This window comes from Rhopilema esculentum, chromosome 13 (assembly GCF_057945365.1).
Source record: "Rhopilema esculentum isolate cy_ngs chromosome 13, ASM5794536v1, whole genome shotgun sequence".
Taxonomy (NCBI): Eukaryota; Metazoa; Cnidaria; class Scyphozoa; order Rhizostomeae; family Rhizostomatidae; genus Rhopilema; species Rhopilema esculentum.
The window spans coordinates 7,173,825-7,192,548 of NC_142827.1; the positions used below are offsets into that span (position 1 = coordinate 7,173,825).

Below are 18,724 nucleotides of genomic sequence, written 5' to 3' on the forward strand. Positions count from 1 at the left end.
AAAACAATCTGCCTGAACTTAAATTTACTGGTTCTTATAAAAAAGGAGTGTATTATAGGACAAGGAATATTCTGTACAATGAAACTGTCTGGTGACAAGTAAATTTGATAACACCAGAATCAGAGATGGTGTAAACGAAAGTTAGATCAGATATTTTTTTATTGTAATATTTCTATTAAGGATCCTTCTCGAATATGCACAGGATTTTGCAGACAATTTTTTACAAGCCCACAATTGTCCCTTTTAGATTTGAAGAATTAATGGTAATGTGTAAAAATGTGTAATTAACGAGTTTTGTAGCAAGATACAACGAATTTATAGAGAATTGCATTATAACTGGCACAAAAGAGATCTTTATGATAAGACAGCTAATGTACATGTACAAAACTAGAAGATGAAGCCGGATAAAGCAATAAAATTGCGGTGTTACGTCATGGACCTATTTTACACACTTCTCTTGTTACTATGAGCAACCATGCAACTTGTTTAACAACCACAACAACTACTTCCCCAACCCTGCTTTCTGCGTCAAAGGTCAAGGAACTGCATCAAAACAGACGTGACGTTGCACGAAAAATGCCAATAGGTAATGCATGAACATTTTTATGTGATGGATACGATCGTCACAAGGTTTATTTTTGAAATAGTATAAACCCTAATCACAAGGGATTCTGTAAAATGCCAATCGTGTTTGAAAGGTTGACCTGAAGCAGCCAGGTGAAAGTAGCGTTAATAAAACCCAAAACACGCAGAAATACATTGCATTAACCAGTCTGCAGAGTAAGGCACTTTTCGACGAGATCTCCGGTGTGCACGAGCAAAAAGCCTGGTGTGACGGTGTGCACCACCAATACTGTATGGTGTGCTGGTGTGCACCGACTATTTTTCCCTGTTGTGGTTTAAAATTTGTGAATTTGCATTTCACCGTAAAAATGCGTGTGAAGTATACTGTTGAAGATAGCGCAAGTTTTTATTTGTATATTTGTCAAGTAAGATTCATGATATCTCAAATTGTTCATACACAACTGTGCTTGTTTTTATCAGCTGACATTTTCTATGGGACCACACTAAGCCACACCCATCTTAGTTGCCACACCCAAAAATACGGGTGTGCAACAGGTTTTGCGCAAAAATATCTCCGGTGTGCACATGCCATACTCTGCAGACTGGTGCATTAATAAATCAGTTTACGACCCTTAACCTTATAATAATGTAAAAGTTCTTAAATGCCCTCCCCTCCCATTACCTACCATTCCGCACTCAGATGGTTAAACTGATGTTGCCCTTATCCGCTCTGGTGAACGGTGATTTTGTATAAATAAAAATCGGAACATAAATTTTGTACCCTTGAGGCCTTGTAATTTTTTCTCAGCAACATAGTATCATCAGCAGTAAAGTATGTACAATTAAAACTTTTTGGTTAAATGCCTGTCTGCAGAGTATGGCAAGTACACAATTGAGATATTTTTTCTATAATGTCCCTGCAAACCTGATAAAGGGTGTGGCATTTTTAGTGTAACCTGGGTGTGCCCATTTGGCAGTGGTGATTTCAGGAGGGTCCAAGGGACCACAACTCAAGGCCTGCATTAATGGTAGCCAGAAGGGGCCCAGCACCTAAGAAAAAATCAAAGATAATCAAGAAGAAGGCCCTGAAGATGTGTTCGGGCCCGGCCCCAAAGTCCATAAAACTGCCGCTGCCTATTGCTTACGGCAAATGGAGAATGAGGTTTCCTTAAGATTGACATAATCTTGCTTTGGTTTGATTACAAAAAACTATAAATAATGTACATTTTCTTATCTTTGATTATTTTCCCTTCTAAATTGATATCCTTGGGCTCGTTGGAAACTGCCATACTCAGCAGTCTGGGTTAAATGCATCTTGTGTGCAATCAGTGTCAGAAATTATGCGGAAGATGAACAATAGATCTAAGGATAGTACGGATAGTTTGGATGGTAAGGAATATACCTCTTAATTGCTGCCACTGGGTGATTTAACTTTTGCTTAGGGAAACATAGGTAAGAGTAATTTGATGAAAATTGTGAAGACAAATATTTCAGTGACATTGTTGCCAAGTTCATCGGAGAAGTCAGCACTGCTACCTTTTCATCTTGTAGGTTAAAGAGCAATGGAACTATGAAGAGGGTGGAAACTTTGTTACAAAAGCTGTGGCTTAGAAAGCCAGGAACATATTACTGTAACATTTCCTTTTACAATGACAATGAAGTATTAGATGCAACAGTTGAGGGGCATTGCCCTTTTAACGTAAAGAAAAATGGCATTCTTTGGGACATTGGACCCATATCTGGATCAAATTCGGATGGGGACATTCACACCTTTCCAAGTTTGAAATTTGCTTGCCTTTTGTCAGAATGTATGAATTTTGTTTGTTGGTTTTGTTTTTCTACAATTGAGCTACAATCATAGACAGGCCTGTTGAGAGAAATATTTACCCAGTAACATTCATATTGCCCAACACCTATCAGCCATTGAGGCCAGTGAATGAATTCACAGGGATCCAAGGCAGCTGGTCTACTTGGCCCCCACAAGTAAATATTGCTTGGATATTTATTTAATAAGTATTAAGATATTTTGAATTAGGGGTATGGTATCACAAATGCCACTGGAGATATGACTTGGAATATTCACTTAATGCCTACATTTTAAACAGTTAAGAAGCTCAAGTTTCTATCAGAAGTTTAATGTGTAATTTATTAGCAGACATAACAACATTTAGTGGGGGTGGAGGTTGCAGTATGAATTCTCAACACCATCATCCCAGGGGTGTAGAGACAGGTGCATTGGCAATTGAATGCAAATATACAGTGTTAACTCAATACATGTTATTCTTAATCTTGTTATGATAGATATTGCTTTTCACACAAAAAAATACGAGAGATTATAATAAAAAGTATTTTTTGCTTACTTGCTTATAAAATATTCAAGGCTGAAATAGCTCTGTAATCTCCAAAAGGGGAAAAATTGGAAATCATTCAACAAGTACTGAAAGTTAACCAGTCTTGGAAATATGTTAAAGACAAATATAAATCAAGAAGGTGGATTTGAGAGATGCTTCTTTTTCCCATTGATTGTATTTTATTTACATGCCTTTATTTGCTTATTTGAATAGTATCATGTTTTCCTTGTTACAGCTAACATTCTAAAACCAACTGTCATTCGCTTAAATTTATACCAAGAATTGCCTGTCAGCTTCCCTTCTACATCACAAAATGCTGAAAACAAAACACATTTACTTTTACAAGCAAGTGGTGTTTTACAGTTGATACTGCCTGGAAAAGTTTTAAACTCAAAAACCCAAGACTTGAAGCATGGAAAAGAGCACACACAAAGGCTGATGATAAACAGCAATATAAATTCTGGTGGAATCAAATTTCACTTAGGATCACTCACTCTAACATCAGTAATCCATGAAAAATATGACGAGGACACTTTTTCAACAGGTATTTTACCTCTCAAATGTTTATGACATTTCATTGTGCTACTTGCTTTTTTTGTACAGTCATGAAGGTGTACACCAGAAGGCAGAAATTGTTTCTACCGAAAATAATCCACCAAAATTTTTGGCACCAGATTTTTGGTACTTAATGTATGTCTCTTATACATCCAATTGCTTTTTCATTGGTAAACAAGATTGATTTGATTAAGACTATAAAGCATTGTAGGCTTGAGAACTTTTGAATAAAATTGAACATTATATAGTCCCTGTTTCATTGGCATTTAGACAAATGTCATTTGTAGGAACATGAATGTTAAAAGAGAGGAATTATCTACCATAATCAGCTATAACATCAACATTTTGTTTTTAAAATCTAAATAGCAGAAGAAATGCTTTGCAGTAAAGTTAAAAAGAGGTTAAGATAAGGTTTTATTAGAAATCTTAACCTTCTCTGAATTTAAAAGCATGTTTGTTTGGAATACAGATTCACATAGCAGGTGCGAGGATGGCTCAGTTGTAAGAGGCGCTGACTACAGACCCAAGTGTCTGTGGTTCAAGTCCCTGGCATGACCAAACTTTCACCCAGAGTGGGGAGAGTTGCCAGCTCTCTGTAATTCCAGGTGTAGGAATCACGAGGTGTGGTCACATTGAGAGGAAGGACCAGGACACTTCTCGATATGCTTAGCTTCTCAGTGTCCTAAAAACTACCTTTGGATGCTAGGTAGCAACAAATACAAATAAAACATAGCAATTTTACTGGTCACATTTTATGAGAACAAATATTTTTGCACTGAAGAGTTTCTTTTTTTAATGTCTACATGTTTTTCACAATTATTTGAAAATTTGTAAAGGAGAACTAGAGATAAGCTAATGTACCTAAAACTAGATGAAATTATTGCCATGCCTCTTCCATAGGATCTCTAAGAATTTTTTTTACTTTGCAATATTTGACATTTCCATTGTTTAGCAAAATCTGTTGAGATGTCACTACCTGTGAAGTCTGTTTCACCAATATTTGAGGAAACTGACCAGCCAGTGACCCAAGCCAGGCAATCTCCAGCAAAAGTTTGGTCACAGTATGATGTTACCAGATCTTCAACTCTTCCAAATCTTATGTTTGAGGTATGTTCCCATACATTAATCATTGCATTTTTGTTATTTTCATTTATGCATTCACTGTCTTATTGCTTATTTCAAGTATTGTTTACAAAGCATTTACCAATTATGGAAGAGAGGCACTCTGCTGGTCAACTAGGATCTTGAAAAATGAAAAGTTATGTCAGGAAATTTTCCATTGTTTATTATGCTTGATGCCAGAAACAAATATTTTTCACCCCAGGGTAGCTTCTTCAAAAGTGAAGACTGTCATGTCTCCCCCATATCCATTCCTTTAAACATCCTTGCTTATCTTACTTATTCCTTAAATTTCAATCATTCTATTATAGGCCAGAGAAAGTCTTCCTGCTCTTGATGCTGTTAAGCAGATTTTACCCATGTATTATCAACTGGTCAAGTCTCCTCCAGATCGATGTGAATCTGTCAAACCTTATTTGCAAATTGATGAACCAGTTGAAGAACTAGTCAATGGTATTTCTGGGTATGATTTCTATATTTGACCATTAACATTTCAGATAAGAGACAATAGAGCAAACTGGTGGGCTTAAAATAGTATGATGTGTTGAATATGACCTTGGGCATAGCAGAATATTTTAAGGTGCAGTTCTACTCAATTGTGAGATGTAAAACAATGTGTAATATTCTGAAGAATAACCTGTGCAATGCTAATTCTTTTAATTCACAGGAAAAGAAGACTTTTGCAAGTTAAAATGTGTAAGAAGGAAAAACACAGAATAGGCTGTCTGCCGGATTCTTTGAATCCTGCAATGAGAAATGATATGAAAAATATTCAGGAACAAAGCAAAGCAACAACCAGAATCCAATGTAATGAGCTGGAATTTTGAAATTTAAATTAAATTTAATGAATACATTGTAAGTTATATGGCACAAAGCATTCAAGCAGAAAAACATCAAACATTGAATGTAAAACAAATAAATGTTATCAAATTTTCTTTGAATAAAGAATTTAGGAGTCATTCTAGCTCTTTATCTTAGCTTTTAGAAGAAACAACAGATAAACGTGCATAGTTAAGCAGCTATTACAAAAAAAGATTTCTGTCAAGGCAAAAGTAGTTCCTCTAGTAGGGTATGCTGCTGAATGAAACTTTAGAACAATTCTTTATCCATGCACGGGGCAATGGGGAAGGCCCCCACCACTTTTTTGTAAAGCAGTAGAACTTTTTGCAAAATCTTTTGTTATGGGTGTCTAATTCTCCTTTGTCCCCCTCCGCCCCCACTTTCCAACTTTTGTCTGAGCTTATAATGCAGAACTTCTTACAGTCAGCATATGTTTATTAAAGCCCCTATTTTTTTGAGCAGCCATGCTGGCAGAAGTTTTAGTTGCAGCTTGCTGATTAAATTGTTTGCCTGCTCCAGGTTGCAAGATACAACAGATACACGAGAATCACTATATAATTTAGATTGAGAAGTTCCTAACTATTGTTGGAGTCATAGGCTGTAACAAATTCTAATGAAAATTGTCAGATGTACTTCATTTTTTTGATCAACAAATTACCAATCATCTTTTCCTTTCTTTCTTTCAACTCTCTCATCCACGTTCTTTTCCCTTTTCTGTTTTTTCTTTAAATTGGATGCACTTTCTAAGCAACAACAAAATTAATTCCTACCTTCTTCAGGCATGATTGAGGTATTAACCAGTTTTTCAATTGATTATGATCAAATATACCGCTTTCCTGTTTGAAGGGGAATTCCAGCTTGAGGGGAATCCCGGTTCAGAACGTGTAGCTCTATCACGCTTCCTTCCCTCTTCCTTTTTCTTGGAAGGTAATTATGTAGGTTTTTCGCAGGTAGCTTTACTTCATTAAAACTTGGCTTGGATTTATCTTTGCTTTTCCGAACTAGATTTTGCTTGCTAATCCTTTCTCTATAAATAGCGTAAGTAAGCATCGGCACATTAAACCGTGTCAATTTTCCGATGAAAACTCAAATTTTCCGACGAGAGCTGATTTAGGGTGCCTGGGCCCCCATGCCCCCATAATTTCCCCGCTGTATGTAAGGTCACAACCTGGTGTAGTAGAACAAAGCGGATCTTTGTTATTTACTGGCGGACACGTTTCGCTTAACTTCACAAACTTCTGCTGAAAGCCACAATTGAGGGACTCATAGACATCATTCATGTCATCATATCGATTAAGCTATTTTCAAATAAACCCTCACACTATAAGACAGGATTCCTGACTTCTTTTGAATATTTCAGGTTAATAATACTGTCATGAAAATATTTTTGGGATGATTTTGAATGACAGAAGAACTGGTTACCCTAAGCCCAGATTAAAACTTCGCAATAACTTGCAATACACTCTTTTTTTATAAGAACAATTTTATAAGAACACGAGCCTCAAAACTGGTCAAAAGTTAAGAACAAATTAAGAACAAGCTGAAGCTGAGCTTCTGCAAAATGCAATTTTGAACAACGTTTTTTCTCACAATCGAGGATTTTTAGCGATGTGTGAGTGCTTTTTTTTTATGAATATTCAAATTTGGTGAATATTCAAATTTGTCAGCAAGTTAAGGCTGTCTCACTCAGTCTGTTGGTAAAAAAGGCCTGAACACCTCCTTAGAGCGAAAAAGCTAGCAATAGCACTGCTTACACCTTCTTAATTTAAGAACAAATTAAGAACAATCCAGCCTCAGATTTTCGAAAAAATCAAGAACAGTCAGCCTGAACTTAAATATACTGGTTCTTATAAAAAAAGAGAGTGTATCTTGGTCCTTTTGCAGTTTTCCTCCTTTGAACCAATGCACGTGATAGGCAACGCAGAAAATCTCACTTTTGTTTTTAGAAAAGGTGAAAAAGATATTTATCGAAGGATCAAACTACGCTATCGTGTTTAGAATAGGGTGGCTCAATGTTGCAACTTTGAGTTTCACGCTTACTGCGACCACCAAGCAACTATTTCAAAACTCGCCGTAGCTACTAAGCTAAAATAGTCACGAGTGCAGAACTAATAAAGGTTATAACGATAGTTGTGTCATGTCTGGCTTAAAAGCTTAAAGTTAAAGAATTTCATGTCAATTGAGAAATTCAAACTTTTTTATTAAGGACATGTTCTTTCCCATGCAATATCAGAGCTTTCCTGTAGGAATTTTTATTTCATGCAGATAAACTTTTGTATGTTTAATCAATAACACAATCTTTATGTTAGCCTACTCTTTCTTTGCATGCCCAATGACTAGCGCAAACCCTGAAAAGAGGAGTCGTGGTTTAAATGATGGCAAAAGCTCGTTCCATTTGAATGCTGAAAAAATGAATGCGGATAATGAGGTTTGTGTTTTGTTGATGAGTGGTTTTAGCATAAATGCAGCTTATGTCTTTCGATCGATTCTGATTTAAGTTATCCCTTTTGGTTTGTTAATTATTGTTCTATTCAGTGCTTCGTTTTGATAGGCATCAATAATTGATTCTGTTAAGCTTTCTTTAAAAGATGCTACGAAATTGATGTAGAGACTGGGTCAAATGTAGGTCGTTGGACAATATTTTTTCTTTAGTATTTTATTTTTTATTTTTTAGCCTCTTTAGGGTATGCCTAGTCTTTAAACGAAAGTAGGATACGCTGTTAAGTAGGAAACTGAAGAAAATAAGCTGTTAAGATTCAAGTTATCAATGGCCTACATTCAAATATGTGACCTCTTATATATGAATATATATATATGTCTATAAATATAATAATTCATACATATAACCTCTGCTACACTGCTTCGTTTTTAGGCCAAGAGCGTGCTTGATAAACATGTCATCACTGTTTTAGATTATCAGACCAAGGTACAGTCAAAAGTTTTTTAAAGAGCGGTTTGTCCTTTATGTCATACAGCTTGCTACTCTTTCTCGTATCTTTATGACACTCACAGGTGGTATGGTAAAATGAGCTATTTTGTCTTCAATCTTTGAAAATTTCCTGTAACACCTGAATATTGTTGATGGGACAACAAATTTTCAAATGCTATTTGGATATGTTTGTGAAATTCGTTATTGGGAAATTTTCCATCAAAGTAACTTGAAAAGAGAAAGGTCCGTGTGCATGCTGTCTTACCTATCCTTCAATCCTTGCAACGTTTCATTGTCTTTGTTTTTGAATGAAACACATTCACATCTTAAGAATTCTAAAATTGACAGGCTATGGTTGTTAATTTTGCCTGGTAGCGAATTTTTCATGAGAAGTTAACTTCCAATTCTGGTACCCTTTGCAACTAATGCTTCATTATTTTTTCTTAGAACTTTTTCTCTATGAACTTTTTCTTTATGTATCGCTCTCATAAGGTCAAACATCTCTTGCATTCCTTTCTGACTGAACTGCCCTCATTCTTTGCCCAATAATGATAATTGTGCTTTTACAAGTATCGTTCCAATGAACTATTTTCTATGCTAGGAACTCGATAGATACAGACAGGCAATCCGACAAATGAGTGAATTGATCGTCGACTTGAGAAGCAAAATTTCCACTCTGGAGGTATGTTGCTTAGCATGCTATGATGTAATTAAATCAATTTGTCTTCTTTTTTGTTTTCCTGCTCTAAGATGCATAGTATGTGTGACAACAACTAGCTATTTGAAAGCAAATCGCTAGTAACTGTAATGTCTCACTGGATTTGTATATCTTATTAAAATTTCCCTTTTTGTCGCCGTACTGGTTATCAAGTTATCAAATAACTATAATGATTTACGTGAACATCGATATATGATTTTAATTTTAGATGAAAAATAGCCAACTACGAGCGAATGTATATTATACCGGCAGATCTTCAAGCGCTTCTGTCGATGCCCATGATGAGAATTCATATACAGGTATACTTAGCTGTTATGATGCACATACATGCTTTACTAACATCCTCAAAAAATTAGACAGAATCAAGGGATATTGCTTTAAGGAAATCCACTTTTCACATGAAAAAGACAAGACCTTGGTTTTTTCGCTGAGCTTATCCAACAGCCTATCCTCAGTGGCAGGAAGGAATTGGCCAGCGAAAAGAGTTTTTATTTTTCTGTTTAAATATCTTTTTGAGGTATTGTTTTTCCAAATTTTATATGAGACATTCGCTATTTGGAGACTTCATACCTAAAGCTTTCAAACTTTCAATTTCATCTAGTCAAATGCAGATTTTGAATTTCAGAATTTTTGTTTTTCCTATATTAAAACTATTAGTTTAATAAACTTTTGGCTTCATGTTTCCGGATTCTCACTTACTTCAAGAATCGTTATTTTCTTATCTTTGCCTGTTTTATTTCTACTTTCGACAAAGCTGCATTATGTTTTTTTTCCTTTTCATGCATTAAGGCTCTATAAAAAGGGACTTCATGGCTACAGTCGAGGAAGTGGAAGAACAAAAGATTGCAATACTTAAACTACAGAATGAATTAATCAAGGTAATAGAACTCGACTATTTAGTGAGAAGGCTGCAGTCTTTTTGGTGATAATGATTTGTATCAGTAACCTAGCCAATAACCACATTTGGGTCATGAGCAATTCTTCTTCTTTCCACGACATTTAAATTAAAGGAAATCTTATTTTGTTCATTTTTTTGCTATAAGCTACGCCAACACTTTAACTTCACTAGTTATACAAATCCATGGCTATAGAAGGCATACCAGAACCATTAGTTGTTTGGTGCTGACAAATTCTGTCGCTCACCTATTTTAGCAAAGGATCAGTATTGGAGTGGAACTAAAGATCGCATTTTTGAGGGTTCTTTTATTTGTCCCTTGAGGTAAAATTATACTTTAAACCACTTAAACATCAAAAACCGCTTATCTTTGAGTTCTAAGTGTTTCCCGAATATGTGAACACTTTTAGTTTGCATTAAGAGTCCTATTTGTCAATTATTTTAATATTTTTTAACTATATCGGGTTCCCCCCATTTTTGCATTAGAAAAATGAATATGAGAAAAAATACCTAAAGCTACTGAAGGCTCATCAATCCCAGCAAGCAATGCTTCACGATTATCAGGTTTGTGTCAACTGTAAATCACATGTAAATATGATGATGCTATGTTTTTGATGCAGTGCTGGGCCAGATCATTGCTAGGTCTGAGACTATATGAGATTTGTGAACATAACAAAATATTTTCGCAAACCTATGTTGTCCTTTATCCCTTTTTCAGTTTTCTAAATTGACGGATTGTATGCACGTGACCTATTACTTTGTTTTCCTGTAGTTAGCTGCCTGTGTTTCAGTTTTTTGTTAGCATATGTGTTTGATTTAGATCACGTCCATCTTTGTGCGATACGATTCTTTATTGGTGACAGCCAGCGATTTGGAAAGATATAATGTTTCTAGGCACCCTGTATTGCACGCCTTGTTTATGTTGTATCCGTGAACAATACAAACACATGCATCATACTTATGAACTTTACCGTTAGCGGCTGGCTATAGCTCATCTGTGACCAATTTTAGTGTCGTTTTCACTTTAGAAGTTTATTTTGGCCTTTTTTTATCCCAACGGAACATTTTTAAATGTTGTTTAAAATCATTTAACTTTTAAGGGGAAAATATCAAAGTATAGTCTTCTTGAGAAAACCTGCAAGCAACAAGAAAAGGTATTAAATTCATTCTTATCTCCAGAGAAGTTTAATGACAGATGACAATGATGGGCAAATTAATGAGATTGCATTTCTTAATAAGGATCATATTTTGAGCTGACTTTAGACGTTCTTAAGACGTCCATGCATTTTTCACTACTCTCCGATATGACATGTCAAAGCAATTTATTGTCATTTTTCGGGATTTCGTTGTTTTCTTTTGCATTAAAATACGTCAACTGTAAATGCGCCCGGGTTCTGTCTTTTGATGCTGTCTTTTGCATAAAAACAGTTCGACTGTTTGAGATAAAAGCACGTGCTCCTCTTTTTCATATTTTCTTCTTTTTTCTTATGAAATTTTTTAAGCTGTCAGTATTTTTTACAGCTATTATTGATAAATTTTATGGATCACGTCTTTAAAGATATGTGCTTGAAATTAAAAGATCAGCCAAGATGCGTTTAGAATGTGATTTTTATGAATAATGTATTTTGTCACAATATTGTTTTTTCAATGGAAAATGGCCGAAAAGGTTGATTAAACAAGGCTTTTTGTGTTCAAGATAATTCGAGAGCTAGAATCAAATGGTACCAGAAGCAAATCAAAAAAGATTTCACTTTCTGGTAATTTGTTGATGAATATTTATCTTCGTAGAATTCAGTTAAGTCGGTAGAATCAATTTAATGAATTTAAGCTTCCGATAATTTCGAAGTCTTGACGATGTACACAATATAAAACCTTCTTTAATGGAATTATTTTTCCGATTAATCTTCTATTCTTCCGGTGAAAAGGAATTGTAACATACCCATCCATTTTTGATATCTTGATAAGGTTTATGTCGCTTCAAATATTCTTTTACGTATGAATTCTTTAAATTTTGAACGCAATCTTTGTTAGAATATTAAAATTTTATTGGGAAATTTCACTTTTGACACAAATGTTGTAAAAGGTTTTATTTCATGGGATTGTGGTAAGCTTGTGAAGATAAAGAGTTAGCACGGTTTTTGTCATATTTCCACTTCTTAGAAATACAAATTAAAATCATCTGCGTATCCAATGTGATTTTATTCATCTATTTTTAATACTAAGACAGGTGCTTTTCTGTCACTTTCCTTATGTTTGCAGATAACACAGCAGAAAGGTCGAAGACTGTTTCGTTCCAAGAAGATCCTTCGTTTTCTAAGAAATCTACTCAACTCGTGCCGGTAACCTAGTTCTCTGTAGATAAGTCACAAATTTGTTTTTTTCTTCATGTCAAGTCAAGCCTTTTATGTATTGGATTCGCTTAAGAACAAATTTGATCTAACTTATGGAGAACAATGAATGTTGGCCTCATCCTAAGAGTTCAGACTTTTTGAAGATTTTTCCCCAATTATATTAGTGAACATATGTATTTGTTATTGCTATTTTTATCCGACATGGTATTAGATTGAATTCAATGCCGCCACTGGGTAAAATTCGTAATGATCAAAATGCATTCAACTGCTTCCCAATCATGCATTTAAAACTTCCTTTTTTGCATAACATTAACAATTTTTCATATGTGCTTAAAATCATAAAATTTGCATTTACTTATTTTTTACTTCCAAAGTAGTAATCAATTTCGTTCACCCAAATAAGAATTATTGCACTTTGTCTGGAGTTGGCTATTGCATATGTAGTTATCTTAGCTAATCTACAGTTGCAGAACCAAGTCATACAACCTGCGTCATTGCAACTAGTGCCCAATCCACTGCCTAGCAAGAAATTTTATCACGACCAATTCTATGATGTTGAAGAGAGAATGACACTGTTGCAAAAATTGGAAAAGGCAGAAGGCCGCATAATGGCCTTAGAGAGTCAGGTACCCTAACTCCTTTCTGAATTGACACTGAACTTGCAAAGTTTTAAACTTTTCACTGCAAAGTGTTGCTTTTTCAATTTTACTTGGCTGACATCAAACATCAAACAATTGCCTCATGGAGATTTCGTACACCTTTTGTGGAAACCCTTTTGTTTAATCTGAAAAACCCATGGAATACTTTTGATCTGGTGGAATTCTTGTACGTTTTTTGCAACAGTGAATCAAAGGTCGCTTCAAAGGCCGCCAATCGCAAAAGTTGCAAGGCGCAGTCAAGTTACGATGTCAGCAGCATGTCTTATTATTCTATCTTTTGTTAATTTTTAATAGTTTTTGAGAAAATGTAACGAAAAATATGAAAATAATAAATCAGTCATCAGCGTTTAAAATTTTTTTAACTTTGCATCAATGTATTTTTACCAGTTTTAAAGACCTTTGAGTATCTTTTTTCAATTGCCAAATTTGTTACCTAAAAATAACATTACTTTTTAAGGGATTTTTGTTTGAAACTGTTCAAAATTTCATATCTTTATCATATTGTATATAACAACTTTTATTATTTGCCGATCTCCCCAATGACCTCAACAAAAATATACTTGAATTAACTCTTCAATACATCCAAATGACTAGTCATTTCAAATTATGAGATCTTAGTTTTCCTTCGCTCTGCCATCAAAGGTTTTGTGTTTTTTTAGTGTTTCATGGTATTTGTGTTTAATTTTTTATAATGTAATGGCCGTTGGGCTGGCAAAGTATATTGCTCTGCGCGGTAACGCTTCTGTAGTGTTTGTAGAGTAGCTTATACGTTGTGTAATTGGTTAGTTTGTCATGTAAGTTTTGATATGGAATATAAATAAAGGATTTCATGTCTGACTTTTAAAATGTGACGTCATCTACAGTTCGTCATAATTTTTCAAAATTTGCCATTAATTTTTTTCTCTTAGATCATGGACAATACAAGGCTGTGGGCCAGAGAAAAGTCTCAGAACAAGGTACTTGTAATTATCTCGTGTGTTATGTTATTCAAGAATTCGTTATTTGGTGAAAAACTGTTTTAGATCGTTTAATGATAAATTGCTTTGGACAGCTCTTATGCCATCCTCAACGGTTTATTCAGTGGTTCTTTGTCATCTTTTTAAAGGATAAAGTAGACTTGCATGTAAACAGTACGATGCTAATATGGTGTTTTTAATTTGCAGGAAAATTGTACTTGTAATTTCTGTTGTTGATGGCGCCAGCTTTGCACAAAACCAGCTCTACAACCCCCCCCCCCCCATTGCCCTTATACCCAGCACTACTCAGAAGGGTTATGGCCTATGTTTTGCAAGTGCCTAATTTTCCAATATTGCTCTTTTTAAAACGATAATAGTCTAAGCCCTGGTTTCAAAAATGTTTGGTTGTGCAAATTCTGGCATCCCGATAGCAATTTTTTCATATAAGAAACAAAGGTCGATGTTGAGTGATACAGCTTTTAATGTTCTGGAAATTTCTATACTCATTGTTTCTCAAGAATTTCTTAATTATGATGTCATGAATGATGTTATGAAATGTTCGTGACCTTTTTTATCACGTCAAGGGTTTTCGCTTCCGTTCTGACGCTGTATAATTTTGTGGGAAGTATAATTTTATCCCTTGTGTCTTAATTTCTAGGCCAACAGGGCAATCATGTTCTTGGATTTTACAAAATTTTGTTGCTCTCAGTTTTATCACGATTTAATAGTTTCTTAATGTTTTTGCTTCGAGTTCTGAAGTTTCTTAATTTTTTTTAACTGTCCAGTACTCGTTTCTTAGAATGTGTTTCATTGCAGTTCAGAATAGGGAATGGTATTCCTGATTTTTCTGGTTTCGAAAGGCGGTTTCCAGCTCCTCTTACATATCCTAACGACCAGGTAATTTTAATTATTATTTAGGAGTTTATTCGCCTAAAATTTTTACGTTTGACCCACTTTTTCCTCCTTTTTTGATAATAAACATAGCTGGTTTTAAAAAGCAATTTTAGGCGACGTACAGTTTGTGCAATTTGGCGTACTGAAATTGCGAGAGACCGTGATTATCACAAAACCTAGTTTCGTCCATCGTCCATTGACGCACACGATAACAACAAGAAATAGGACATTTAATTGTGTGGACATTCGGGATCACGTGACACGGTTAACGTAACCACAAACGCCCTTATGTTTACCGCTTTCCAAACCACTCATCAGATTACGATAACCAAAGGCGTTCAAAGTTTTATACTCATTCTTTTATTGAAATTAACTGATCAGAATAAAAACTCAACTGATTGGTTTTATTTTAGTCAGCCGGTACCATTAAACATCCAACGGAATTAAAAAATGCAGGGCAAAAACCAACTTGTATAGGCCTGCGCAGTCCAATTTCATTGTCTGTTATAGATAGACAGAAAAATATACTCATTTTTCTACTCCTAAAATTACGAAATGATATATCTATTTTCCCTGCACCTTGGTGCCCCTTCGTTCAAAGGCTTGTAAATCATGTGCCTTGAGCGGTAGATTCCAGGATTTTTTTATTTGAGATTGCTTATGTCCTGTAGTTCGAATACTCTCGCCAGATTATCCAGATTAGCCACTTCAAAAACGGTTTAGTCTAAGTTGCAGTGCATCATTATCACCAGTATTTAAAATCTCATCGGGATTCAGCTTGCTGTAAAAATTTTAGTCTACTTCAGTACTGTCCTAAATCTTTTGTTTGCTATCAAGATCCCAATCCGGACCGCAGCGGTCAGGGGTATGGTTATTTCGACCTAACGTATGCTTTATGCAGCCTGAGCCTATATAATGCAACCAACAATTCAATTTTGAAAACAAGTGTCGTTGGATGGTTTTATACGTTAAGTAAGGTATACCAGTTGTACGAAGGAGACTGTAGCAATTGCGGCATTTATGGGTGTTTAAATGCTGCCTTCATTTTCAATGCTCGGCTCTGAATGTCTCACATGTTCAATATCGACCTTAACCAACTTGATGCCAAAATAACTTCATCTCCTCTTAAAATGTTATCATTTTGAGCAGATTTTAAAGCTCCCAACTTATGCATTTTAATTTTTCTACTGCAAACTGAAGGATACAGGAATGTGTTTCAAATTCTGAAGAAGGTGCCAATACTGCGCCGAAGTCCTATATTAACAAATTTTACTATTCCATCTTGCTTAAAGCCCCAAATTTTCCCTCATTTGTCTCTGGCTGATGAATTGCCTACCTATATCTTTTATATGCTTTTCTGCCTGATTCTGATGCAACCTAATTTTCCCAAAGCATTCAAGATGTCAATTGTTGTTACCAACTCGGTAGTCAATTCTCGGTTATTTACTTCTACTTTTTTACCTTATATCTCAGTTTGATTTAACCTCATTTTTGTTTTTGATTTAACCCATGTTCACTTTTCCCCTTCTATATCTGAATACACGGCATCGCAGAACCATTTATTTATTGCTTCCTTGCCCCTACCTTTTTTGTAATTTTTTTTTTCTTTTATTATGTAATTTTCAAAAGTGGTCCACTTTAAGTAACATCTTAACGCCTTTCCGAAAAGACCAACATCTCTTTAATCAGCACCAATTTTAGAGCCGAATGTACGGCTTGCGTCTATTACATTTTTAGCGTGTAGCTTACACGATAACCATAAACAAGTGCATTGTAATAGATAGGGAGACAGTAAAGAATTTAAGAAAGCTTCAAACTACTCCATGTTCTCTGAACTGACTACAAGTTTCACTTTTATGTATTCAAGAAGTAAGAACGAAAGGAAGAGAAGGAAGAGGGAGGAACAAAAAAAAGTCTTTCTTCCTCCCGAATTCCCTACTCATTTCCTCTATTCTTGATATGTGAAGTTCACGGGAATCCTCCGCTGGGGGCATTTAGTTCTTAGTAAACTCGTGAGTTAAACGTTGTCAAAGAAACTGACGCATTCATAGGTGGCATTGAAGTTATTCTAAAAATGGTGTTAATTTATTTTAGATAGATTCACTCTAGATTTGCCCTTTTCGTTGCAGATTGTTTTCGAAGATGGTTTTTATGGAAAACCAAACCAGCAGCTGAGGGGACAGGACGCTTTCACGAGGTTTCACCACTTATAAAGCCATGCAATTTCTTATAACTTATTTATTTATAAATAACTTCCATAATTAATTAGAATGCAATAAAATCCTACACTGAAATTTATAACTCAGTTGTTTTAGAATTAGAGTAGTTTAGGTAAAGTTTTAGGCCAAAAACCTGTTAATAATGCGATGTGTACTAACGTGTACAAAACTTATTTATCAATGTACAAACTAGTTTAATGACAATATTAATAGAAGAGATTTTTTTGTCTTCTTTCTTATATATAATGTTTTTGTAAATATTTGAAGGGGTTCATTTCCTATAGTTGATGTCATTAGATGTTTCATAATATTTTGAACGCATTAATACGCGAGTCCAATATTTTGTCTCTTTGGAGCAATCTTTTTTGGTAAAGCTTTAAATATTATTATCATAACCACGGGCGAAATGAAACTTTCACAGAGCAACGCTGTACATGCCTGCTCAGTGAAAAATACAGTTAGTTTTATCACTTGTTCAGTTTTGCCCATGCATGTTCAGAACGACTTGTATACAAGTATGAAATGTGTGGAAGATGTTCCTCCAGTAGTAGGAAGACTTCGGCACATCGATTGCTTTTGAAGGGCACTCGTTTGCGTAACAAAATGATGGGTCGATTTGATATTTTAGGGTGATGTTTTTGTCGAATTTGATATCCCCAAAACAAGCAATATTTCAGTTTAGTATTTATTATGTGATATTTTCAAGTATTGTAGAACGAAAAAAGTCATTTCCATTTTCACAGTAAGTATGTATTTTAAGGGTCAGGTACCCCATTGTGGGTACGATTTCCCGATATGATGCACATTTCCCCACTCGCAGTAAATTAAGACTGTTTTTGCTCTCTCTCCCCCACATTCTCCTCTTAATTGATGTCCCTGTTTGTTTAGATGTGTTTCCGTATGAAGGCAAATATCAACACCAAATGTAGCGAAGTAGGTAATATAAAAAAAGAAATGTAAAACGAACCCAGGGAAGGAGCATGGGCTCCTGCCTGCCCAAACAAACTTCACCAGCTCTGAATTTCGCCTATGCTTAGCTGCTCGGATGCACTCAAATTCAACTGGTGTGCCAACACTGATCACCAGTGTAGGGGGCTATGCAGTGGCATAACCCAGTTTAGGGGCATCTTAGTTCGAAAACTAAGGGCCCGCGACCAAAAGGAACCCAAACTTACTTTATCTATATTTTCAAAACTCCACTCAAGTTCAATTCTCAAATAAAAGTTCTTTAACTGAAGCATACAACTCATCTTCCCTAGTTAACGAGAACAATTTTCATTTTTACAACTTTTGTGTCTGAAATCGATGGGACATTCTTACACTCCGTAAATAGGGGCCCAGTCTTTCTTTTTCCATTAGGGCTCCGGATACCTGCTTTACGGAGGGCTACAGGCTACTTGGGCTACAGGGAAACGGCGTACGTTTCCTAGAAACCGCAAGAAAACATATTTCTGAGAAAACATCTTTGAACGAAGTTGCATATTTTATACATGATAGGGCCTGAAATGTTCCTGAATAAGCTACGTTTCCTTTGCATAGTTTTGTCATTCGCAATTCTTGTATGAATTTTTCAACGCGTGTTAGAATTGCAAGGAAGTTCCGCGTTGCTTTTTAGCATCTGACACCACGCCGGCTGAATCAGTCCATTATTCACGTAAATTGCAAAAGAATTGC

General features: G+C 35.3%; 1 protein-coding gene across 3 annotated transcripts; it reads left to right on the forward strand.

Moving 5' to 3' along the window:
* The first annotated feature begins 499 nt into the window (after positions 1–499).
* Positions 500–17,388, forward strand: LOC135691739 (coiled-coil domain-containing protein 33). Of its 3 annotated transcripts, XM_065209697.2 has the most exons (18): positions 500–586; positions 2,116–2,372; positions 3,151–3,459; positions 4,423–4,577; positions 4,901–5,052; positions 7,770–7,857; positions 8,302–8,355; positions 8,960–9,040; positions 9,285–9,375; positions 9,866–9,954; positions 10,458–10,535; positions 11,072–11,125; positions 11,668–11,728; positions 12,231–12,310; positions 12,787–12,948; positions 13,890–13,937; positions 14,754–14,834; positions 16,961–17,265. In XM_065209697.2, the coding sequence occupies exons 2-18, from the start codon at positions 2,135–2,137 to the stop codon at positions 17,042–17,044; spliced, it is 1,905 nt and encodes a 634-aa protein (XP_065065769.2). In that variant the 5' UTR covers positions 500–586; positions 2,116–2,134; the 3' UTR covers positions 17,045–17,265. The 3 variants fall into 3 exon arrangements, with proteins under 3 accessions (XP_065065769.2, XP_065065770.2, XP_065065771.2); XM_065209698.2 differs by lacking the exon at positions 12,787–12,948 and having other exon boundaries at positions 16,961–17,388; XM_065209699.2 differs by lacking the exon at positions 500–586 and having other exon boundaries at positions 2,232–2,547; positions 16,961–17,388.
* The last annotated feature ends 1,336 nt before the right edge of the window (positions 17,389–18,724 follow it).